This window comes from Thrips palmi, unplaced genomic scaffold (assembly GCF_012932325.1).
Source record: "Thrips palmi isolate BJ-2018 unplaced genomic scaffold, TpBJ-2018v1 HiC_scaffold_8, whole genome shotgun sequence".
Classification (NCBI taxonomy): domain Eukaryota; kingdom Metazoa; phylum Arthropoda; class Insecta; order Thysanoptera; family Thripidae; genus Thrips; species Thrips palmi.
Window position 1 is genome coordinate 12,856,860 of NW_023144635.1, and position 23,790 is coordinate 12,880,649.

Below are 23,790 nucleotides of genomic sequence, written 5' to 3' on the forward strand. Positions count from 1 at the left end.
TAACTTTTGTAAATCTATGTATATTGCACATGTTAACAGAGTTAAGAAACATGTTTATAATAGAGTCCTTTCCACATCATAAACAATGAATTCTAACAAATTGGTTTTTGCTCAAGATTGATTTGACCATGTTATGTCCCAACATAAATTAGAGAGGTGATTTCAGGGACTACATGATTCAGTGGGAGACACCACACATACCTTCTATTTTCATTTCGAAATTTATGAATCAAGAGGACCTCCACGATGACATAGGTCCTATAGCATATGACAATTCTTGCACTGAAGGTAAAGAAATGCTGGTGCGCTATACACGAGCATAGAAGAATCACATCACACTTTCATCCACGTCTCGCATGGAAACCCCCAGCTCAATCCATCCACTGCCTCCGTGCCGGGCGCTTCGTGCGTGTAGAAGCCCACAAGTGTCTCACCAGTTGGCCAGGGCACGGCGTGGCAGCCCTTGGCGCAGTGCTCGCACCGCCGCTCCTCCCCGCACAAACTGTTTCTCACGACCAGGAAGAAGTGGCTGTAGCTGGCGAGGACGCGGCACACGTCCGGCTCGTGCATGGCGGCGTGCGCGCACCAAGTCTCGGTCATCCGGTAGTATCCGGGAATGCTGAGGCCGCGAAGACGGGGCATCCTGCCGGCGTGAATGGAGGCCAGGACGCGCCAGGACACCGCGTTGGACAGGATGAGCCACTCCAGGGCGGGTAGTCCCAGCAGAGCCGAGGCCAGCTCCATCTCGAGGCGGCCGTTGAGTCCTGGTTGAGGCAAGTACGTGAAGTCCAGCTTCCGCAGCGCGGCGCGGCCCGAGGACGCCAGCACCGTCAGCAGCCCCTGCTCCACGGGAACCAACCTGTGACAGCCGTACCTGAGCTGCAGCTCCTCGAGGTGCGTGGCGGCGCGCAGGAAGGCCGCCGCGGTGGCCTGAGACGCAGCCTCCACGGCGCTGTCCTTGCAGTCCTTCACGGTCAAGTTCAGGGAGCGCAGCGACGCGCATTTCGCCACCAGCGGCAGGTCCTCCATCACGGGGCACTCCAAGCGCTGCAGCCCGGGGATGGCGGCCAGCAGCGGTGCCACGCCCTGGCAGTCCCCCCACAGCTGCACGGCCTGCAGCGTGGCGGCGTGCGAGCGCAGCACGCAGTGCACGAAGCGGGGGTCCACGTCTGTGAGGGCCACCTCCTTGATGGACGCCGGGATCGGCGGCGCGGGCCCAGCCCCCACGGGCCACTCCATTATCGCCAGGACCACCACGACCAACCGGGTCAGGCCCTGGGTGGAGAAGGCCTCCGCCAGCAGGTCCGCGAAGACGTGGCCGTCGTTGGTTCTGTAAACCTCCATGTACACTTGTAGAGTCCTCAGCATCCCCAGCGCCGCCTGGTTGCGGATCGCGAGTTTGGCCGCATCCAGCCGTGCGGGGTCGTCGTCCACCTCGAGCATCAGCTCGACCGCCGCGCATCTGGTCGTGGCGGCCAGCGTGCCGAGCGCGTCGCTGTCGCCTTCGAACCGCATGGACAGGCGGGAGGCACACGGCGCCAAGCGCAGGACGGCGGCCTGCAGACTTCTGGTGGAGAGGTCACCTTGCCCGAAGCCAAAGCTGCGTCGCCGCCACAGCTCCGGCCGAAGAGCGACGTCCCGCAAGCGATGACACACCGCCCGGCAGGACAGCAGGTCTGGCGTGCTCAGGTACTCCAGCACGCTCAGCAGGTCGTCGTCCGGCAGCGACAGCAGCGACGTCTGCGCAGAGTTAGGAGGGAGAGGTAGAGAAAACGTTGACGCTAACATGAAAGCAGATAATACTAATGAAAATGTTTACTTAAATTTACGGTGGTATAAATTTGCCACGATAGATACTGATAAGATATCACTTAATTTAAAAGGGAAATCACTCAAAGCTCTTTCGGTGACAAATTTCTTACGCATGCACTCAAGACTCCTTGCGGACACCAATACGAACGCAATACGGACGGTTTTGTGCAAACGTACGGTGCGGACGTAAAACTCTTCCTAATACGGATGAAATCACCCGTATTACAAGCAAAATCTATCCGTAAGTACAATTGCACAAAAATGTCCGCAATACAGATAGATGCATCCGTAAGAAGTTTAGTGTGTGTTTATATGCGCCCTACCCAGAAACACCAACGTGGCTTCTAGGCTCAGCGTTTACATTGTGAAAAATGGTGACAGAGTGGAAGGTTTACGCCCTTTTTCTGCGTACGGCTTAAATTTGGCTTGAAATGTTGTTTAACTTGGGTGAAACCTAAAAGGGATCCGAGAATAAGAATGTAAGGCCCTGGAAACCAGACAGTGTGCCGGGGCTACATTGCGCGCAGTTAGCATACAGAAGAAGCGCGAGCGCGAGACATTTACATCGAGGGCAATCAACGGTTTCGGCAGACGACTTACTGCACTGCACACGTACAATGTACAAGTTTGTACGAAACATCGGTTGTCGGTGCCCACGAACTTTTCACACAATTTAAGTACGAAAAACTGAAATTTTTTCACAATTTTGTGCGAAACCGCGTACACGTTTGTACGAAAAGTTCGTGTGCACAAAATACTTTCATGTCTCGTCCAAATTGGTACGAAAACATTTAGTATGTGGGATACATGCCGCACACTGTTAGGTCGGACTTCCAGTCCCGCACGGCTATGCAGCTCTCTCTCGACTTGCCCAGCAGCTTTGCGTGTCTCCAGGCGTACAGGCGATTTAAAAATCGTTAGTCCGAAATGACCCAGCGACTCAGCCTCTCTTGGTTTTCAGTTAGTACACACCAAAAGCTTCATAATACGAAGAAACCGAAGGCATTGCAAATTCTGCGAAGAATTGCTTCGTATTACGAAGCACAATACTTCGTGTAATAAGGTACTTTCGTAGATCCTGAACCGGAAGCAATCTGATCAGCAGACGCCAAATTGGCCGGAAACTAACCTCTCTTCGGATCCAAAACTATAGCCAAGCTGTACAAATATTGCTCGCGAAACACATTTGCACTGCAAACAAGTATCAAACAACTGTTTATGTTCAAGTGTGGCCGATACGTTTGACTAACGTCTCTTTCCCATGTCAAGTTTGGATCTACTTCCGCCAACATGGCGTCCGTGTGCTTCCGGTTCAGGGATCTACGAAAGTACCCTGAAGCATTTCTTCATAACACGAGGCAATTCTCCAATGCCTTGCTTCTCTTCGTAGGTGCGAAGCAAACGATTTCAAAACTTTGTTGAATTAATCTGAGAGCTTGCATAGTGCACGGTCCGGTTTAGTCCATCCGCAAAGCATGAAACGATTCACGAACTTCCTGGGAACAACGGACCCGGCGCCTGAAGTCGCCTTACCTCTTCGTTTGGCCCCTGCGACGGGACTTCTTCCTTCGCCATGGTTTGGCCGTCCGCAGCAGCTTTTGGAGACTTCCGCAAGGACTCCATGACCGTCAGGTTCCGACAGTGGTCGAGGATGAAGTCTCCCTGGGAAAGCGCTCGAAGTCTTGAGTGCGGCCCACGCAGGATGAAGCGGTGTCGGGACTGTAAAAGTGCCAGTAACGGGGCGTCAATTTAAGGGAGGGAGGGGGGGAGGGGAATCCTAGCCAGTGTAATGACCTGCTGGACACTTGAAACATAAGACCTCATCCCAGAAATGGAAAGCACCTCACAAATTCCATCCGTAACACGAGTGTAAGCGTGCATAAGTAAATATTGCGTATCGTTGCGCTGCGTGAGGGGAAGGGGACCCGGGCGGACCCGGGCCTGCGTAACGCCACCTTCTAAGGTGAGACTGGGGGAGCGAAAAGTGTCCAGCAGTGCGTGACGTAATGAATGGATGGACTCTAATGAAAGCGCGGGTCCAGAAACGAGGGGCGAAAAGGACCAAAGGGTACCTCTATGAATCTTGAAACGCAAGAACAAAAGTAAGCCCTCAAAAGGGCTTCTGCGCATGAGCACCGGGCGGTGGGGAACGTCTGGGCATGCAGAAGCTGTTTTCAGGGCTCACTTTTGTTCTTCTTCTTCCGTTTCTAGATTAATTGGAGTGCAAGATTCCCCCCTCCCCCGCGCATTTTAGAAAGCCGGCATTCAACACCGTGACGCAAGACTACGAAAAGTTAGTTTAATTTTTATTCCATGATTCTTCGTACCCTCAACCCAACAATTTCCACAGCCTCGTACTAATATATTCCGTAGGACTCAAAGTATCCCCCGCATCCGTAGCCAAGTAATGAGGTGTAACCCCCACAGAGAACGTTAGCAAGAAGAGCACGGAATATGTGAGGATCTGGGTACGGAGAATCATCAAAAGTTCATTTCTGAATTCTCCGTAACATTTTATTCCACGGCGAAGGAAGGCAAAAACTTACACAGAGCTGTGCAGAGCTGTGCGAACAGGAGGCTTTGTGTGGCGTTGGTGGCTGCTGCCGACGCCGACTGCTGACGCGGACTCGACGCGGCGACGGCGACTCGGGCGGGCCAGGGGTGGGGGGTGGCCGGGCTCGCAACCCGACTCCCGGCTGGCGGAGGTAGAGGCTTTGGCGAACTGCTGCTGCTCAGAGGCGGAAGTAAGTAGAACTGAAACGGCTGTCGGAATTGACCCACCAGCTGAACCAATCTTATCTTGATTCGAGGGAAGCGTTCCTCCAGTGTAGAGGAACCAACGCGGGGAAAAGTAGGGAAGATTGGCAGGATCTACGAGGACCTAAGGTAACCTGTGAGTGAGTGTGAGAGCGAAGGTGTCCACGGTGCCCGCCCACTAAACCCGTTTGGTTCGCCTGTACACTTCTTCAGTCTTCGTCGGTGAAGATCAAAAGCAATAGGGTACTTTCGTAGATCCTGAACCGGAAGCAAGCAGACCAGCAGACGCCAAATTGGCCGGAAATTAACCTCTCTGAATCTAAAACTATAGCCGAGCTGTACAAATATTGCTCGCGAAACACATATGCACTGCCAACAAGTATCAAACGACTATATATGTTCAAGTGTGGCCGGTACGTTTGACTAACGTCTCTTCCCAATGTAAAGTTTGGATCTACTTCCGCCAACATGGCGTCTGTGTGCTTCCGGTTCAGGGATCAACGAAAGTACCCTACTCCTGACCGCAGTTCATCAGAGATCTGAACGTAAGAGGAAACTGATCAACCTGTAACCGAGCCGAAACCAGCACCACAAATTTAGCACATCAAAATGTAGAGAGGATTGCGACGCGCAAGTTACGTAGTGACCGTTACACAGGGCAAGGTCGTGATTGAGTCGTCGACTTTCGGTTAGGATCGTGAAGAATTAATAGACTATTCTAGTCGTGGCTGAGTGAAGAACAAGAAGAATGACAAAAGACGCTATTTAGGGCATTTAAAGTGTATATATTTGATGAGATATGTTGCATTTACTAGAAAATATTTGAATTAACTTCTACCAAGCTAGGGAACTTAAACATTTGAAGTAAAAGTGCAAAAAAGTACACTGTTGAGATTATTCTTGTTCTTCACTCAGCCACGACTAGAATAGTCTATTCACTCGAGCGTGACGTTTCTTCAACTTCAGCCGATAGATGCCATGTCTGCATTCCGATTTTGTTCCTACTTCCGGTCCACACGTCTTTTGAAATCAGTACCTTGTAAGTGGGACTGTTGGTGGCGTTGCGCTCCCTGCTGCACCTTGGTCTAGGGAATCTGCACGCTCTGGGTCTTCCCGACCTCGTGTCTCACCCGCGTAACGCTGTGGCACTCGGGAACGGGGTTGCGACCTGCGTATCGTCATGTGAGTACATTTTTCAAGAATGGGAAGTTGAATAGGGTACTTTCGTAGATCCTGAAACCGGAAGCAAGCAGACCAGCAGACGCCAAATTGGCCGGAAACTAACCTCTCTTCGGATCTAAAACTATAGCCGAGCTGTAAAAATATTGCTCGCGAAATACATATGCACTGCAAACAAGTATTAAACGACTGTTTATGGTCAAGTTTGGCCGATACGTTTGACTAACGTCTCTTTCCCATGTCAAGTTTGGATCTACTTCCGCCAACATGGCGTCTGTGTGCTTCCGGTTCAGGGATCCACGAAAGTACCCTATCCGAGGTCAGTTGAGTAATTTGGCTTGACGCTGGGCAAGGGTGGCGGGGACGGGCCTGCGTAACTCTGCGTAACACAGGCAGTCCTAGGGGACGCAAAAGTGTCCGAAGGTCTTGACTGGAAGTCTGGAGCCACGGTCCAAGAAAGCTAGCACTCCTTGCAGCGTTCCAAACATTATTGATCCCCGATGGTGCCTCTGGGTGTCACGCACTTCGCTCTGCCTACACTTGCCTGTCAACGCAGGTAGGTAGCTGCAGGCTTCAGCTCTGAAATCCTCTGACATTTTTGCCAAGCTCACGTACGGGTTTTGTTTTTCTACTGTGCCCCAGAGCCGGCGCAGTTGTGTTTGAGGTAATTTAAATTTAGGCCTCGGGTGTTTCGTGTTGAATGATGCGACGAATGGAACTTTGTCGTCATCCTATATAATATTTCGCATGTTTGTGGCACGGCTTGTTGTCATTACGTGATAAAAGTTTGGGTAGGCTAAAAGGTCTATTTCAACGTGGGGTGAATCACTCAACGTTCTGGTACACAAGTTTACATGAGTACGGCTGAGTGCACCTTCTTCAAACCGTTTTAGACTAGCGTTTAAGGCGACACACAACGCCAAATCGTGCCAAAAATTTGAGAATTTAGTTTTTTTTAAACTTGTGAGTACACGGAGTACAGGCCAATTTGTACACACTAGTACACTAGTGATTCACCCGCCATGTTTCCATCCCGTTGACTGTTTCACTGTGTCCACTTCGATCCTTCGAGCGATCAAACGCACCGGAAGTCGAGTCGCGTCAGCTCATCGCGAACATTTTATACGAGAAGTTGTGTCCACAACGTTTATTGGGGGGAGGCGTCAATTGCGGTGCATTTCTTTTAGCGATGGATCGAAGTGGTCTCAGCAAAAAAGGTGATTTGATAACTTCATTGTGCGACCTCCGCGTTGGGTTTTTAGGGTGCTTCAAAGAAGCTGTGGGCCGGAAGGCGGAGAACCAAAACGGAATTCAGAAATGACAGTTTCTAAGATAAATATAGTGAGCTTCACATTATCCGCCGAGTATTTTTCCTTTAGATACTGCCACTCCAGCTATTGGTCTCATTCTTCAGACCCAGACCTTTTTTAAGCTCTTGGGCGGCGGAGGAGTTGACATTGTGTCCTCTGACCGAAATGCGAGTGCTTGTCTCCGCGGGTTCACGGTCTCTAATGCCACGCTCCCACTGTCCGACAGCCTTGCACTGCTTCGTCCGGCGGGGCCCTCAGACTCGATTCGCTTCCCGAAGAAGACGTCTGCGGCGGCCGTTTCCGTCCGAACGGCCATGGAGTCCGAGGGGAAGCCGTCTGACGCCACGCAAGTCGCTGCCGTGGACAGCCCAGCCATGGCCATGGAAGATGAGATGCAGGGACTCAACGTGGAGGTGAGTCCCTCGAGCTGTCAGGGGAAGTGGTATTTACAACTGTATTGAAGGGTATGGTGGTGACTCCTGTGGCAAAAAATTATGGAGAAATCTGTAAACGGCTTGTGATAGTTCTCCGTACCCAGGACATAACATTTTTCCGTAGCCTTCTTGGAATCTTCCGGAGGTGGTTATGAGTCACCACCATCACCCTTTAAATGGGTGACGTAACTTCGTTGCCCAATTCTGCGTGACGAAAAATTCATCACCCGAAATTTGGTAACCGGCGTTAGGTCGTCCGCAAATGTGGGTAAGGTCGAGCATGCTGTGAGGTCCTCGATCGAGGCTCGATGGAGTCCTTCCGGGGCCACCATACGATGATCGCCACATATGATCGCCACATAGCGTTCAGGCTGCCGTGAGACCCAGAGGCCTCAACGCCACATAGCGGTCATCGGGGACCCTCACGGCGTCGCCGACGACGTTACCCACATTTGGGCGACCTAACGCCGGTTACCACGTTTCGGTTGACAGATTGCGTCACCCAAAATTGGGCAACGAAGTTGCATCACCCATTTTTAAAGGGTGACGGTGGTGACCCATTCATTCTCGGTGTTCACTGAGAATGAAAGAGTCATGATCATGACTAAAAGTTTTGGCGAGGAATCCTTTATCACCCAACCCAAATTTGGGTAAGAAAGGTTTCCTCACCCAAATTTGGGTCATAATACTATGGAGCCATATAGGTAGCTGATACACTCTTCCTCACCCAAATTTGGGCGAGAAAACCTTCCTCACCCAAATTTGGGCGAGAAAACAATCCTCGCCCAAATTTGGGTGATAAAGTTTACCTCGCCCAAAATTGGGTATTGATCATGACTCTTTCATTCTCAGTGTTCCGACCTGTTGGGTACGATTTAATAATCATGCTTGACACATTCGCTGCGACGGGGTTTTGGGCGGAATAGGTTTAGGTCAAGACTCCCAAATTTTCGGTGCTTTCTCCCCCTAAATGTGCGAACGCTCTGCGCAGACGTCGCTGCTGTCGCTGCCGGACGACGACCTGCTGAGCGTGCTGGAGTACCTGAGCACGCGAGACCTGCTGTCCTGCCGGGCGGTGTGTCATCGCTTGCGGGACGTCGCTCTTCGGCCGGAGCTGTGGCGGCGACGCAGCATTGACATCGAGTACCCCGCCTCCACCAGAAGCCTTGAAGCCGCCGTCCTGCGCGTGGCGCCGTGTCTCTCCAGCCTGTCCATAGGGTTTGCAGGCGACAGCGACGCGCTCGGCACGCTGGCCGCCACCACCAGATGCGCGGCGGTCGAGCTGATCATCTACGTGGACAACGAACCCACGCCGCTGGAAGCGGCTAAACTCGCGATCCGCAACCAGGCGGCGCTGGGGATGCTGAGGACTCTGGACGTGCGCGTGGTGGCCCACAAATCCAACGACGGCCACGCCGCGGACCTGCTGGCGGAGGCCTTTTCCACCCAGGGCCTGGCCCGGCTAGTCGTGGAGGTAGACTGGGAGGTGAAGTGGCGCAAGGGGGCTAAGCCCGCGCCGCTGATCCCGGCGTCCATCAAGGACGTGATCCTCGTGAACGTGGACCCCCGCTTCGTGCACTGCGTGCTGCGCTCGCACGCCGCCACGCTGCAGGCCGTGAAGCTGAGGGGGAACCGCCAGGGCGTGGCGCCGCTGCTGGCCGCCATCCCCGGGCTGCAGCGCTTGGAGTGCCCCGTGATGGAGGACCTGCCGCTGGTGGCGAAGTGCGCGTCGCTGCGCTCCCTCAAGCTAACCGCCGAGTACCCCGACGAGGCTGCGTTCCAGGCCACGGCGGCCTTCCTGCGCGCCGCCACGCACGTCGAGGAGCTCGAGCTCCTCTGGCATTATTACTCCGTCCCCGTGGAGCAGGGGCTGCTGACGGCGCTGGCGTCCTCGGGCTGTGCCGCCCTGCGGAAGCTGGGCCTCGCATACTTCACTGGACTCGACGACCGCCAGGAGATGGAGCTGGCGTCGGCTCTGCCCGGACTGCCCGCCCTGGAGTGGCTCGTCCTGCCCCGCACTGCGTCCCGGCGCGTCCTGGCCGCCATCAAACCCGGCAGTTCGCCTCGTCTTCGCGGCCTCTGCATCCCCGACTGGACGTCCGAGGCCGGGTGTGTGCACGCCGCCATGCACGAGCCGGACGTGAGTCGCGTCCTGGCTAGCTACAGCCGCTTCTTCCTGGTCGTGAGAAACTGCCTTTGCGGGCAGTTGCAGCGGTGCGAGTACTGCGCCAAGGGCTGCCACGGCGTGCCCTGGCCAACGGGCGAGTTAGAGGTGGGCTTCTACACGCACGAAGCGCCCGGCAAGGAGGCAGTGGCTGCATTGAGCTGGAAGTTTCCATGCGAGAGATGGTTCAAAGCGTGATGCGATTGTACTTACTGTTCTCGTACGTGAGCGCATGTATTAGTTAACACAGGTGTGGGGAGTTCAATAGCCTTGATGTTAGTCACATGAGCTATTGCATAGCTGCCGTGTGCGCTATGACTGTCATCTTCTGGCATGCTTATTGTTTCACCGTTAGATGTTTGAGGAGGAAAGGCTCAAATCCTTGAAGGGCGGTATGTGAGAAACTTTTCTTCTTTACGTCCTGTTCGTTGTTCATGAGAACCACTTTTAAAAGCCGTATTTTAGCGCCAACCTTTAGGTACTATCACAATTTCGGCCACCTGGAGGGTAGTTACGTTGCCTGTGGAAAATGGGAAGTGGAATTGTTGTTTTTCTTATCCCTCCGGCTCGGTCGGTACAGTACGGTACAAATTAAAAATGGAATGGTTGTTGGTTTAAGTAAATCTGCTATATAAATTAAGTGACCAGGTGCGGTGTGTATCTAAACTTTTTTTACTTGTGTTCCCATTAAATGTCAAATACTCTCAGAAATCATGTCACTGCGTTCCATATGGAGGGACATCTTACTTTTGTAGAAAAATCGGGTAACCAATCGATTTTTTTTTTCAGGAAACGTTCGTTCCCTGATTTGCAGCAACGGCACGGCCGTGTAACTGGAAAATGTAGAAAAACTTGTACTTTTCTGTGTCAACATAGCGCAGTAAAGAATTTTATAAGTAGTTCCATTTACATTCAACGATGTTGCTGTGTTTCCTTTGTTTCCCTACCCTTTTTATTCCTGAGTGCTTGGTGGAATGAAATATCTTTGGAAAGAATAGTTTTCGCCACACGTGAGGCGTCCTCGACAATTTTGAGGCATAATACAGCACACCTGTAAAAAATATGAAAATTGAGAGCAGTTTTTCTTAAAGAGAATGAGGACTTGACCCCTTCGGTTGAATTGTATGCATCTTTGGTGAGCACACACTCTTTTGAGTACACTCCCACAAACGTGTACTGAGCTGCGAATATTTTGGAACTACGGTGTGTACTGGTCGAACACGCTCTCGTTGGAGTGTTCTAAGCTTCGCAGTGTACTTATGAGTACACGCCGAATAGAGTGTGCTGAGCACACTGTTTGCAGAACGACCTCCTTTTTCTGGCACGCCACTCGAACATAAACTTTACATTCCCATTCCAGGAACGACGTTACGTTAAAACGAATGATAGAGGGTTACGTTCCTGAACACGTCACATTCGTTTGGATGTGCTCGGCAAACGCAACAGTGTACTCTCTTTAAAGTGTGCTCACAAGAACACTGCCTTCAGCGTGCTCTCATGAGTACACTACTTTCAACGTGTGCTCATGAGTACACTCTCTTTGGCGTGTACACTCTAAATGTTGTACAGTGAAGATTCTCCATATTATGGTGGTGCAGCTGACTTCGTTACATACCATTGAGAATTCACTGTACCTTATAGATATTTTGACGAATTTCGTTGGTATTAAGGAGAAAATCTCCACCATAATATGTTGGTGCAGCCTTTCATTGTAAGAAATTTACAGTGTACTCACGAGCTACACTCTTATGAACGATTACTCAGCTACATATTTTTTCCATGGGCACTACGGTGTGCACAGATCTGAGCACACTCTCGTCGGAGTGTACTCAGCTAAGCACACACTCGTTAGAGCGCATGTACACACTGCCGAGTTTGCAGAGTGAATGCCCCTCTGCCGCTACACCTGCAACCCGGTCCCGCGGTTTCGGGTACATGTGGACAATCCTTTGCACCATCCCTGAGCGACGTTTCATGAATATCGGCGGCCGGCGCATCCAGATTTGCCCCGGAAAACTAAGAGTGGTGCTTCAAATTTGTCCATCAGTGTCTTGTTCCTTACAGAGTGATCGAATCATTACGCGAGTGAATACCCCAGCGGTGACTGGACGAAACCGAGGCGGTGCACTCGCGTAGGTTGGGCTCCTCTGTAAGGGCGCCTCCTTGTAAATCCATTCAACCCAACACTCATGGAATTAGTAAGATTGACGCCAAAGGAATAAAAGACAAACACATTTGGGGTTAAATTTTACTATCAGTAAATCTATATTTCACATGTTGACACAGTTAAGGAACATGTTTACAATAGAGTCCTTTCCACTCTACAAATCAAAGAGTGTACATGGTACGCTCTAACTGGAGCATGCCTGCAAGCACGCTCTAACTAGCGCATGCCTGCCAAGCATGCACTAACTAGTGCATACATGCCATGTACACGCTAACTGAAGCATACATTTACTACATAAGGGATAGGGAGCTTTCTGCATCAGGAAGCGTGTACATGGCATGTATGCACTAGTTAGTGCATGCTTGGTAGGCATGCGCTAGTTAGAGCGTGCTTGCAGGCATGCTCCAGTTAGAGCATACTATGTACACTCTTTGATTTGTAGAGCACATAATAAACATTGATTTCTAACAAATTGGTTTTTGTTCTAGATTAATTTCTACTGCACATGTAATGTCCCCACATAAAATAGTGACACGATTTCAGGGAGTATATGATTCAGCGGGAGACACCACACATACCTTTCATTTCGAAATTTCTGAATCAAGTTGGCCGACTGAAAACTGTGGATCACAGGCTCAGGCTTCCAGCATACATAGCATAGAGGACCTCCACGAAGATAAAGAACAATTCTTGCACTCAAGATAAAGAAATGCTGGTGCGCTATACACGACGAGCATGGAAGAATCACATCACACTTTCATCCACGTCTCGCATGGAGACCCCCATCTCAATGCATTCGTGCGTGTAGAAGCCCACTTTACACCCGCCCGTTGGCCAGGGCACGCCGTGGCAGCCCTTGGCGCAGTGCTCGCACCGCTGCTCCTCCCCGCACACACCGTTTCTCACGACCAGGAAGAAGTGGGTGTAGCTGTCGAGGATGCGACTCACGTCCGGCTCGTGCATGGCGGCGTGCGCGCACCCGGCCTCGGACGTCCATTCGGGAATGCTGAGGCCGCGAAGACGAGGCAAACTGCCGGGGTTGATGGCGGCCAGGACTCGCCGGGACAACCTGCAGGGCAGGACGAGCCACTCCAGGGCGGGCAGTCCGGGCAGAGCCGAGGCCAGCTCTGCCTCCAGGCGGACGTCGCGTTCAGTGGAGTAGGAGGAGACCAGCTTCCGCAGGGCGGCGCGGCCCGAGGACGCCAGCGCCGTCAGCAGCCCTCTGCTCCACGGGAGGAACGGAGCTCAGGCTGTAGTATTTGAGCTGCAGCTCCTGGAGGTGCGTGGCGGCGCGCAGGAAGGCCGCTGCGGTGGCCTGGGACGCAGCCTGCACGGCGCTGTTCTTCCAGTCCTCCACGGTCAGGTTCAGGGAGCGCAGCGACGCGCACTTCGCCACCAGCGGCAGGTTCTCCATCACGTGGCACTCCAAAATCCGCAGCCCGGGGATGGCGGCCAGCAGCGGCGCCACGCCCTGGCAGTCCCCCCACAGCGTCACGGCCTGCAGCGTGGCGGCGCACTGTGGGTCAGAATCGGAAAAACCTTTGCAATATGACGATTCGTCAAGTTGCGAATTGCGGGAAAGTAGATCGTAGGTGTGATAGAGGAATGTCAACGCTGCTAAAAGACGAAAAAATTTCGTCTCTATCCCCCGCCTGGTCGCCAGGCTCGACGTTTTTGTCTCCGCCGTTTGGAAGGAGGCGCGCGACCTAGCGCAGAGCGGAGAAAATGTACCTTGTTTCAGCGTCGTTCTACGGGACGCTACTCCATTTGAAGATTGTACAAGCATGGTTTCCCGTAGTTTGAAACCTCATCTTTCCATTGGTACCAAAATTTTTTGGGTAGCGTTCATAGTTTCGCCGCCAGAGCCAAAACCACGTGACCATGCACATTTGTCTATTTTTTACATTTTTCTCTAACAAAACAGGCTGCCAAACTTTGCCAACCTCTTGCAACCTCCTGATTCCTATCGCGATGTGAAGCTAAAAATGTCCCCTTTCGAATGCACCAAGCGGAATTTGCGCCAATTTGCGCCGAGAGGCCCAAAAGGCGCGATATTCGTACACATTTAGTGTGATGCGTGCTATGCGTCCGTTCGCCCGTTCGTTCGTTTTGGGACTTCCCGTGGTCCGATCTTCACCAAATTTGGTATGCAGCCTCCTTGGGTGACCCTTAGAGCCGCCCACTGTAAAAAAATTTCTCGTAAAAAAACGAAATTTTTTTGGGTAATTTTCTTTTACGAACTGCTCGTTATTTTACAAAAATGTCGTTTATATACGAAACATGTCGTATATTTTCGAAATGTTTTCGGCCCATTATCAAGATTTTCAGCTTCAACAAGCGTGATGTAAAAATTCTTCCAAAAAAATATTTTTTTTCTTCGTAACAACTACTGTTTCAGTTCAAAAAGTTTACGAAATGTTTTCATATATAAACGACAACTTCGCAAAAGAAAATTACCCAAAAAATTGTCGTTGTTTTTGGACAATATTTTGTAAAGCCTCACTGAACTAAACATTTCGTAGTGATATTGTCTGTAAATTCGCCAATTTGGGAAGATTTCCCTCTCTTTACGAAGTGATTTTGTCGGATTACGATACATTTTGTAATGATTTTGTATAATTGCGATACATTTTGTAAATTGACAAAACAATAACCTTTTTTTTATGAAACATATCGTGCAGTAATATTTCGTAAATTCACGATATTTTTTTACAGTGCCCCGTGGCAGCAAATCCGATCCGAGCCCCAAGGTTGCTGCTGTAGGTGCATCATGGTCTTCATAGGGTCGAAGAGGATTTAGGCACAGTATGCAGCGAGAATGGCATGTAGGGGTATTTTTGGAATCGGGTTGACAAGACAAAGTCAATGGTGCTAGTTTCGAGCAAATCGGAGATGTTTGGACCTGGGTTCAAATCCCGGTGAGGGGACCATTATTTAAAACTCAAATTTTACATTGTTTAATATGTTTTAGGGGTTGCTGATGACGAAAATAACATTCATTTAGATCCAGACCCAGTTCAAAACCCGTTAGGGTTAAACATAGGTGAAATTCACGAATTTTTAAATGTACAGGACAGGCTAAAGTTGCCGATGTGTATCGCCATTTTTTCCTGTTGTTCTGCTACGCCAATGAGTCAAGGGTACGCCACTGACTCAAACTGACGCCAGAAATGGATTCAGCGCACCTGGAAACACTTCGGCAAGTAAACATTTGGAAAGATTTCTTAAAATTTGTGTTTCTCGGCTACGCCAATGGGTCAAGGGTACGCCACTGACTCAAATTGACGCCAGAAATGGATTCAGCGCACCTCAAAACCCCCCTCACAGCAATTTCACATCGATAACTCAAATCGTTTCCATGGTAGACATTTTGCAAAGGTTTTTCTGATTCTGACCCATAGTGCGGCGTGCGAGCGCAGCACGCGGTGCACGAAGCGGGGATCCACGTTAGAGAGATCCACCTCCTTGATGGACGCCGGGATCAGCGGCGCGGGCCCAGCCCCCACGGGCCACTGCACCATCCCGACTACCCACACGACCAACCGGGTCAGGCCCTGGGTAGAGAAGACCTCCGCCAGCAGGTCCGCGGCGTGGCCGTCGTTGGATTTGTGGGCCACCACGCGCACGTCCAGAGTCCTCAGCATCCCCAGCGCCGCCTGGTTGCGGATCGCGAGTTTGGCCGCAACCTGCCGCGAGGGGTCGTTGTCCACGTCGAGGATCAGCTCGGCCGCCGCGCACCTGGTCGTGGCGGCCAGCGTGCCGAGCGCGTCGCTGTCGCCATCAAACCACATGTACAGGCGGGAGGCACACGGAGCCACGCGCAGAACGGCGGGCCGGAGGCTTGCGGTGGAGACGTCGCGTTGCTCGAAGTCCATGCTGCGTCGCCGCCACAGCTCCGACCGAAGAGCGACGTCCCGCAAGCGATGACACACCGCCCGGCAGGACAGCAGGTCTGGCGTGCTCAGGTACTCCAGCACGCTCAGCAGGTCGTCGTCCGGCAGCGACAGCAGCGACGTCTGCGCAGAGTTAGGAGGGAGAGGTACAGAAAACGTTGACGCTGACATGAAAGCAGATAATACTAATGAAAATGTTTACTTAAATTTACGGTGGTATAAATTTGCCACGGTTAATACTGGTAAGATATCACTTACCAGGGACTTAGGGAAATCTTAGGGAAATCACATACTTGGGGAAATCACTCGAAGCTTTTTCGGTGACAAATTTCTTACGCATGCACTCAAGACTCCTTGCGGACACCAATACGAACGCAATACGGACGGTTTTGTGCAAACGTACGGTACGGACGTAAAACTCTTCCTAATACGGATGAAATCACCCGTATTACAAGCAAAATCTATCCGTAAGTACAATTGCACAAAAATGTCCGTAATACAGATAGATGCATCCGTAAGAAGTTCAGTGTGTGTTTATATGCGCCCTACCCAGAAACACCAACGTAGCTTCTAGGCTCAGCGTTTACATTGTGAAAAATGGTGACAGAGTGGAAGGTTTACGCCCTTTTTCTGCGTACGGCTTAAATTTGGCTTGAAATGTTGTTTAACTTGGGTGAAACCTAAAAGGGATCCGAGAATAAGAATGTGAGGCCCTGGAAACCAGACAGTGTGCCGGGGCTACATTGCGCGCAGTTAGCATACAGAAGAAGCGCGAGCGCGAGACATTTAAATCGAGGGCAATCAATGGTTTCGGCAGGCGACTTACTGCACTGCACACGTACAATGTACAATTTTGTACGAAACATCGGTTGTCTGCGCCCACGAACTTTTCACACAATTAAAGTACGAAAAACTGAAAATTTTTCACAATTTTGTGCGAAACCGCGTACACATTTGTACGAAAAGTTCGTGTGCACAAAATACTTTCATGTTTCGTCCAAATTGGTACGAAAACATTTAGTATGTGGGATACATGCCGCACACTGTTGGGTCGGACTTCCGGTCCCGCACGGCTATGCAGCTCTCTCTCGACTTGCCCAGCAGCTTTGCGTGTCTCCAGGCATACAGGCGATTCAAAAATCGTTAGTCCGAAATGACCCAGGGACTCAGCCTCTCTTGGTTTTCAGGAAGTACACACCAAAAGCTTCATAATACGAAGAAACCGAAGGCATTGCAAATTCTGCGAAGAATTGCTTCGTATTACGAAGCAAAATACTTCGTGTAATAAGGTACTGTCGTAGATCCTGAACCGGAAGCAATCTGATCAGCAGACGCCAAATTGGCCGGAAACTAACCTCTCTTCGGATCCAAAACTATAGCCAAGCTGTACAAATATTGCTCGCGAAACACATTTGCACTGCAAACAAGTATCAAACAACTGTTAATGTTCAGGTGTGGCCGATACCTTTGACTAACGTCTCTTTCCCATGTCAAGTTTGGATCTACTTCCGCCAACATGGCGTCCGTGTGCTTCCGGTTCAGGGATCTACGAAAGTACCCTGAAGCATTTCTTAACACGAGGCAATTCTCCAATGCCTTGCTTCTCTTCGTGGGTGCGAAGCAAACGATTGGTAGATTTTGCTGAATGAAACTGCGATCTTGCAAAGTGCACGGTCCGGTTTAGTCCATCCGCAAAGCATGAAATGATTCACGAACTTCCTGGGAACAACGGACCCGGCGCCTGAAGTCGCCTTACCTCTTCGTTTGGCCCCTGCGACGGGACTTCTTCCTTCGCCATGGTTTGGCCGTCCGCAGCAGCTTTTGGAGACTTCCGCAAGGACTCCATGACCGTCAGGTTCCGACAGTGGTCGAGGATGAAGTCTCCTGGGAAAGCGCTCGAAGTCTTGAGTGCGGCCCACGTTGGATGAAGCGGTGTCGGGACTGTAAAAGTGCCAGTAACGGGGCGTAAATTTAAGGGAATCCTAGCCAGTGTAATGACCTGCTGGACACTTGAAACATAAGACCTCATCCCAGAAATGGAAAGCACCTCACAAATTCCATCCGTAACACGAGTGTAAGCGTGCATAAGTAAATATTGCGTATCGTTACGCTGCGTGAGGGGAAGGGGACCCGGGCGGACCCGGGCCTGCGTAACGCCACGTTCTAAGGTGAGACTGGGGGAGCGAAAAGTGTCCAGCAGTGCGTGACGTAATGAATGGATGGACTCTAATGAAAGCGCGGGTCCAGAAACGAGGGGCGAAAAGGACCAAAGGGTACCTCTATGAATCTTGAAACGCAAGAACAAAAGTAAGCCCTCTAAAGGGCTTCTGCGCATGAGCACCGGGCGGTGGGGAACGTCTGGGCATGCAGAAGCTGTTTTCAGGGCTCACTTTTGTTCTTCCGTTTCTAGATTAATTGGAGTGCAAGATTCCCCCCTCCCCCGCGCATTTTAGAAAGCCGGCATTCAACACCGTGACGCAAGACTACGAAAAGTTAGTTTAATTTATATTCCATGATTCTTCGTACCCTCAACCCAACAATAGGGTACTTTCGTGGATCCTGAATCCGGAAGCAAGCAGACCAGCAGACGCCAAATAGGGTACTTTCGTAGATCCTGAAACCGGAAGCAAGCAGACCAGCAGACGCCAAATTGGCCGGAAACTAACCTCTCTTCGGATCTAAAACTATAGCCGAGCTGTAAAATTATTGCTCGCGAAACACATATGCACTGCAAACATAAACGACTGGTTATGTTCAAGTGTGGCCGATACGTTTGACTAACGTCTCTTTCCCATGTCAAGTTTGGATCTACTTCCGCCAACATGGCGTCTGTGTGCTTCCGGTTCAGAGATCCACGAAAGTACCCTATTGGCCGGAAACTAACCTCTCTTCGGATCTAAAACCATAGCCGAGCTGTAAAAATATTGCTCGCGAAATACATATGCACTTCAAACAAGTATTAAACGACTGTTTATGTTCAAGTTTGGCCGATACGTTTGACTAATGTCTCTTTCCCATGTCAAGTTTGGATGTACTTCCGCCAACATGGCGTTTGTGTGCTTCCGGTTCAGGGATCCACGAAAGTACCCTATTTCCACAGCCTCGTACTACTATATTCCGTAGGACTCAAAGTATCCCCCGCATCCGTAGCCAAGTAATGAGGTGTAACCCCCACAGAGAACGTTAGCAAGAAGAGCGCGGAATATGTGAGGATCTGGGTACGGAGAATCATCAAAAGTTCATTTCTGAATTCCCCGTACCATTTTATTCCACGGCGAAGGAAGGCAAAAACTTACACAGAGCTGTGCAGAGCTGTGCGAACAGGAGGCTTTGTGTGGCGTTGCTGGCTGCTGCCGACGCCGACTGCTGACGCGGACTCGACGCGGCGACGGCGACTCGGGCGGGCCAGGGGTGGGGGGTGGCCGGGCTCGCAACCCGACTCCCGGCTGGCGGAGGTAGAGGCTTTGGCGAACTGCTGCTGCTCAGAGGCGGAAGTAAGTAGAACTGAAACGGCTGTCGGAATTGACCCACCAGCTGAACCGATCTTGATTCGAGGGAAGGATTTTTCCAATCTACACACTAAACTTCTTACGGATACATCCTATCTGTATTACGGACATTTTTGTGCAATTGCAATTACGGATAGATTTTGCTTGTAATACGGATGAAATCATCCGTATTACAAAGAGTTTTACGTCCGTACCATACGGATATTTTCGTCTGTATGTTACGGACACGAAAACCTTTGTATTACGGATAAAATCATCCGTATTACAAGCAAAATCTATCCGTAATTGCAATTGCACAAAAATGTCCGTAATACAGATAGGATGTATCCGTAAGAAGTTTAGTGTGTAGAGGAACCAACGCGGGGAAAAGTAGGGAAGATTGGCAGGATCTACGAGGACCTAAGGTAACCTGTGAGTGAATGTGAGAGCGAAGGTGTCCACGGTGCCCGCCCACTAAACCCGTTTGGTTCGCCTGTACACTTCTTCAGTCTTCGTCGGTGAAGATCAAAAGCAATAGGGTACTTTCGTAGATCCTGAACCGGAAGCAAGCAGACCAGCAGACGCCAAATTGGCCGGAAATTAACCTCTCTGAATCTAAAACTATAGCCGAGCTGTACAAATATTGCTCGCGAAACACATATGCACTGCAAACAAGTATCAAACGACTATATATGTTCAAGTGTGGCCAGTACGTTTGACTAACGTCTCTTCCCAATGTAAAGTTTGGATCTACTTCCGCCAACATGGCGTCTGTGTGCTTCCGGTTCAGGGATCAACGAAAGTACCCTACTCCTGACCGCAGTTCATCAGAGATCTGAACGTAAGAGGAAACTGATCAACCTGTAACCGAGCCGAAACCAGCACCACAAATTTAGCACATCAAAATGTAGAGAGGATTGCGACGCGCAAGTTACGTAGTGACCGTTACACAGGGCAAGGTCGTGATTGAGTCGTCGACTTCCGGTTAGGATCGTGAAGAATTAATAGACTATTCTAGTCGTGGCTGAGTGAAGAACAAGAAGAATGACAAAAGACGCTTTAAAGTGTATATATTTGATGAAATATGTTGCTTTTACTACAAAATATTTGAATTAACTTCTACCAAGCTAGGGAACTTAAACATTTGAAGTAAAAGTGCAAAAAAGTACACTGTGGAGATTATTCTTGTTCTTCACTCAGCCACGACTAGAATAGTCTATTCACTCGAGCGTGACGTTTCTTCAACTTCAGCCGATAGATGCCATGTCTGCATTCCGATTTTGTTCTACTTCCGGTCCACACGTCTTTTGAAATCAGTACCTTGTAAGTGGGACTGTTGGTGGCGTTGCGCTCCCTGCTGCACCTTGGCCTAGGGAATCTGCACGCTCTGGGCCTTCCCGACCTCGTGTCTCACCCGCGTAACGCTGTGGCACTCGGGAACGGGGTTGCGACCTGCGTATCGTCATGTGAGTACATTTTTCAAGAATGGGAAGTTGAATCCGAGGTCAGTTGAGTAATTTGGCTTGACGCTGGGCAAGGGTGGCGGGGACGGGCCTGCGTAACTCTGCGTAACACAGGCAGTCCTAGGGGACGCAAAAGTGTCCGAAGGTCTTGACTGGAAGTCTGGAGCCACGGCCCAAGAAAGCTAGCACTCCTTGCAGCGTTCCAAACATTATTGATCCCCGATGGTGCCTCTGGGTGTCACAAACTTCGCTCTGCCTACACTTGCCTGTCAACGCAGGTAGGTAGCTGCAGGCTTCAGCTCTGAAATCCTCTGACATTTTTGCCAAGCTCACGTACGGGTTTTGTTTTTCTACTGTGCCCCAGAGCCGGCGCAGTTGTGTTTGAGGTAATTTAAATTTAGGCCTCGGGTGTTTCGTGTTGAATGATGCGACGAATGGAACTTTGTCGTCATCCTATATAATATTTCGCATGTTTGTGGCACGGCTTGTTGTCATTACGTGATAAAAGTTTGGGTAGGCTAAAAGGTCTATTTCAACGTGGGGTGAATCACTCAACGTTCTGGTACACAAGTTTACATGAGTACGGCTGAGTACACCTTCTTCAAACCGTTTTAGACTAGTGTTTAAGGCGACACACAACGCCAAATCGTGCCAAAAATTTGAGAATTTAGTTTTTTTTAAACTTGTGAGTACACGGAGTGCAGGCCAATTTGTACACACTAGTACACTAGTGATTCACCCGCCATGTTTCCATCCCGTTGACTGTTTCACTGTGTCCACTTCGATCCTTCGAGCGATCAAACGCACCGGAAGTCGAGTCGCGTCAGCTCATCGCGAACATTTTATACGAGAAGTTGTGTCCACAACGTTTATTGGGGGGAGGCGTCAATTGCGGTGCATTTCTTTTAGCGATGGATCGAAGTGGTCTCAGCGAAAAGGATAATCTGATAACTTTATTGTGCGACCTCCGCGTTGGTTTTTTAGGGTGCTTCAAAGAAGCTGAGGGCCGGAAGGCGGAGAACCAAAACGGAATTCAGAAATGATAGTTTCTAAGATAAATATAATGAGCTTCACATTATCCGCCGAGTATTTTTCCTTTAGATACTGCCACTCCAGCTATTGGTCTCATTCTTCAGACCCAGAGCTTTTTTAAGCTATTGGGCGGCGGAGGAGTTGACATTTGTCCTCTGACCGAAACACTACTTTGCTCCATGGGTTCACGGTCTCTAATGCCACGCTCCCACTGTCCGACAGCGTTGCACTGCTTCGTCCGGCGGGGCCCTCAGACTCGATTCGCTTCCCGAAGAAGACGTCTGCGGCGGCCGTTTCCGTCCGAACGGCCATGGAGTCCGAGGGGAAGCCGTCTGACGCCACGCAAGTCGCTGCCGTGGACAGCCCAGCCATGGCCATGGAAGATGAGATGCAGGGACTCAACGTGGAGGTGAGTCCCTCGAGCTGTCAGGGGAAGTGGTATTTACAACTGTATTGAAGGGTATGGTGGTGACTCCTAGGCATAAAGTTGTGGAGAAATCTGTTAACAGCTTGTGATAATTCCCCAGAACATAATATTTTCCGTAGCCTTCTTGGAATCTTCGGGAGGTGGTTGGTTACGGTCATCTCCGTTCGCCTGAATGGTCCTTTTAGGACATTCGTGGAATATTGTAAGTCTAACGGAGAAACACGCTACGGAAAATGTTAGGTTTTGTCTGCGAAGAATTATGTCCAATGAACTTCTTGGCTTTTCTGTAGCTTTTTAATTTTGACGAAAAATATGTAAGAGTCGACAGGGTCGGATTTCGCCTCTCCGACTTGGCTCATCTTGTGGTGGGAGTCTTAGTTCCCTCGAGAGATTCTAAAAGCCGGAGTAGCGGAGCCGGCTAAAGTTACACTCTCACTCCAGGAACGTGACACGTTGAAACGAACGTGAAAAAATGTCACGTTCGTTTGAGTATTGTGGCACATTCGTTTGGGTGTGAATAGGCCAAAAATCATCTTGTTCACATTCAAACGAACGTGACACGATACTCAAACGAACGTGACATTTTTTCACGTTCGTTTCAACGTGTCACGTTCCTGGAGTGAGAGTGTAACTTTAGCCGGCTCCGCTACTCCGGCTTTTAGAATCTCTCAAGGGAACTAAGACTCCCACCACAAGATGAGCCAAGTCGGAGAGGCGAAATCCGACCCTGTCGACTCTTACATATTTTTCGTCAAAATTAAAAAAGCTACAGAAAAGCCAAGAAGTTCATTGGACATAATTCTCCGCAGCCAAAACCTAACATTTTCCGTAGCGTGTTTCTCCGTTCAGACTTACAATATTCTACGATTGTCCTAAAAGGACCATTGAGGCGAACGGAGGTGACCGTAACCAACCACCTCCCGAAGATTCCAAGAAGGCTACGGAAAGCATGACCACACTGGAAATGAATAGGTCACCACCATCACCCTTCAAATGTGTGATGCAACTTCGTTGTCCAATTTTGGGTGACGAAGTATTCCATCACCCGAAATTTGGTAACCGGCGTTAGGTCGCCCAAATTCGGGTAACATCGTCGGCGACGCCGTGAGATTCCCGATGACGGCTATGTGCACTCTCAGCACGTTATTGACTTTTAATCATTTTGTCAGCACTTATGCAAGTAATTTGTGCAATTATAATACGTACTTTTCCTTTTTTAAAGAACTACGTAAGAGATATTAAATAATGTACTGAGAATTTCGTTTTGTACATAATTGTACAAAGGAAATTAGTCATACTTACCTGGAAAATACCAAGTATTATTGCCGTTTACGAATACGTAAGTAATGAGGAAAAAGTCAGCAACGAGAGTGTGGCGTTGAGGCCTCTGGGCCACATGGCGGTCGTCGTGGTGGCCCCGGAAGGACGCCATCGGGGACCTCACGGCATCGTCGTCACCCAAATCAGGGCAACATAACGCCGGTTACCACATTTCGGGCAATATATACTTCGTCACCCAAAAGTTGCATCGCCCATTGAAAGGGTGATGGTGGTGACCCTTTCATTCTCAGTGCAAGGTGAAACGGTGCGAATTTGGTTCACACACTAAATGCCATGGGACTTCTTTTGTCCCACGATTTATGCTATTTTAAGCACATCCGACG

The 23,790-nt window shown here is 50.1% G+C and overlaps 4 protein-coding genes across 18 annotated transcripts in view; 2 read left to right on the plus strand and 2 right to left on the minus strand.

Moving 5' to 3' along the window:
* Positions 1-18,168, minus strand: LOC117653184. Of its 8 annotated transcripts, XM_034398659.1 has the most exons (4): positions 3,607-3,776; positions 3,346-3,531; positions 875-1,740; positions 1-764 (listed from the first exon to the last, which is right to left on the minus strand). In XM_034398659.1, the coding sequence occupies exons 1-4, from the start codon at positions 3,691-3,693 to the stop codon at positions 431-433; spliced, it is 1,473 nt and encodes a 490-aa protein (XP_034254550.1). In that variant the 5' UTR covers positions 3,694-3,776; the 3' UTR covers positions 1-430. The 8 variants fall into 8 exon arrangements, with proteins under 8 accessions (XP_034254550.1, XP_034254549.1, XP_034254545.1 ...); XM_034398658.1 differs by lacking the exon at positions 3,607-3,776 and adding an exon at positions 18,107-18,168 and having other exon boundaries at positions 1-1,740; XM_034398654.1 differs by lacking the exon at positions 3,607-3,776 and adding an exon at positions 4,359-4,830 and having other exon boundaries at positions 1-1,740.
* LOC117653189 overlaps positions 6,084-23,790 on the plus strand; it is a 23,835-nt gene continuing 6,128 nt past the window's right edge. Inside the window, exons 1-2 of one of the 8 annotated variants that reach the window (XM_034398681.1) lie at positions 6,084-6,304; positions 21,922-22,108. In XM_034398681.1, coding sequence (XP_034254572.1) covers positions 6,249-6,304; positions 21,922-22,108 — 243 coding nt within the window. In that variant the 5' untranslated portion in view covers positions 6,084-6,248. The other 7 variants (XM_034398683.1, XM_034398684.1, XM_034398685.1 and 4 more) reach the window with 7 other exon arrangements.
* LOC117653191 lies at positions 7,285-10,572 on the plus strand. The gene is made up of 2 exons (XM_034398688.1): positions 7,285-7,471; positions 8,484-10,572. Exons 1-2 carry the CDS (start codon positions 7,373-7,375, stop codon positions 9,852-9,854), a joined length of 1,470 nt encoding a protein of 489 aa, XP_034254579.1. The 5' UTR covers positions 7,285-7,372; the 3' UTR covers positions 9,855-10,572.
* On the minus strand, positions 15,141-17,657 carry LOC117653193. The gene is made up of 2 exons (XM_034398693.1): positions 17,473-17,657; positions 15,141-15,839 (listed from the first exon to the last, which is right to left on the minus strand). The coding sequence occupies exons 1-2, from the start codon at positions 17,560-17,562 to the stop codon at positions 15,156-15,158; spliced, it is 774 nt and encodes a 257-aa protein (XP_034254584.1). The 5' UTR covers positions 17,563-17,657; the 3' UTR covers positions 15,141-15,155.

Excerpts from the sequence above, each read along its gene's own strand:
- LOC117653184 (XM_034398652.1), bottom strand. The coding sequence starts at position 3,693 with ATGCACGCTTACACTCGTGTTACGGATGGAATTTGTGAGGTGCTTTCC. Across the intron at positions 3,532-3,606 it reads ATGTTTCAAGTGTCCAGCAG|TCCCGACACCGCTTCATCCT; the intron begins GTCATTACACTG and ends GCACTTTTACAG. Across the intron at positions 1,741-3,345 it reads CGCAGGGGCCAAACGAAGAG|ACGTCGCTGCTGTCGCTGCC; the intron begins GTAAGGCGACTT and ends AACTCTGCGCAG.
- LOC117653191 (XM_034398688.1), top strand. The coding sequence starts at position 7,373 with ATGGAGTCCGAGGGGAAGCCGTCTGACGCCACGCAAGTCGCTGCCGTG. Across the intron at positions 7,472-8,483 it reads TGCAGGGACTCAACGTGGAG|ACGTCGCTGCTGTCGCTGCC; the intron begins GTGAGTCCCTCG and ends CGCTCTGCGCAG.
- LOC117653193 (XM_034398693.1), bottom strand. The coding sequence starts at position 17,562 with ATGGAGTCCTTGCGGAAGTCTCCAAAAGCTGCTGCGGACGGCCAAACC. Across the intron at positions 15,840-17,472 it reads CGCAGGGGCCAAACGAAGAG|ACGTCGCTGCTGTCGCTGCC; the intron begins GTAAGGCGACTT and ends AACTCTGCGCAG.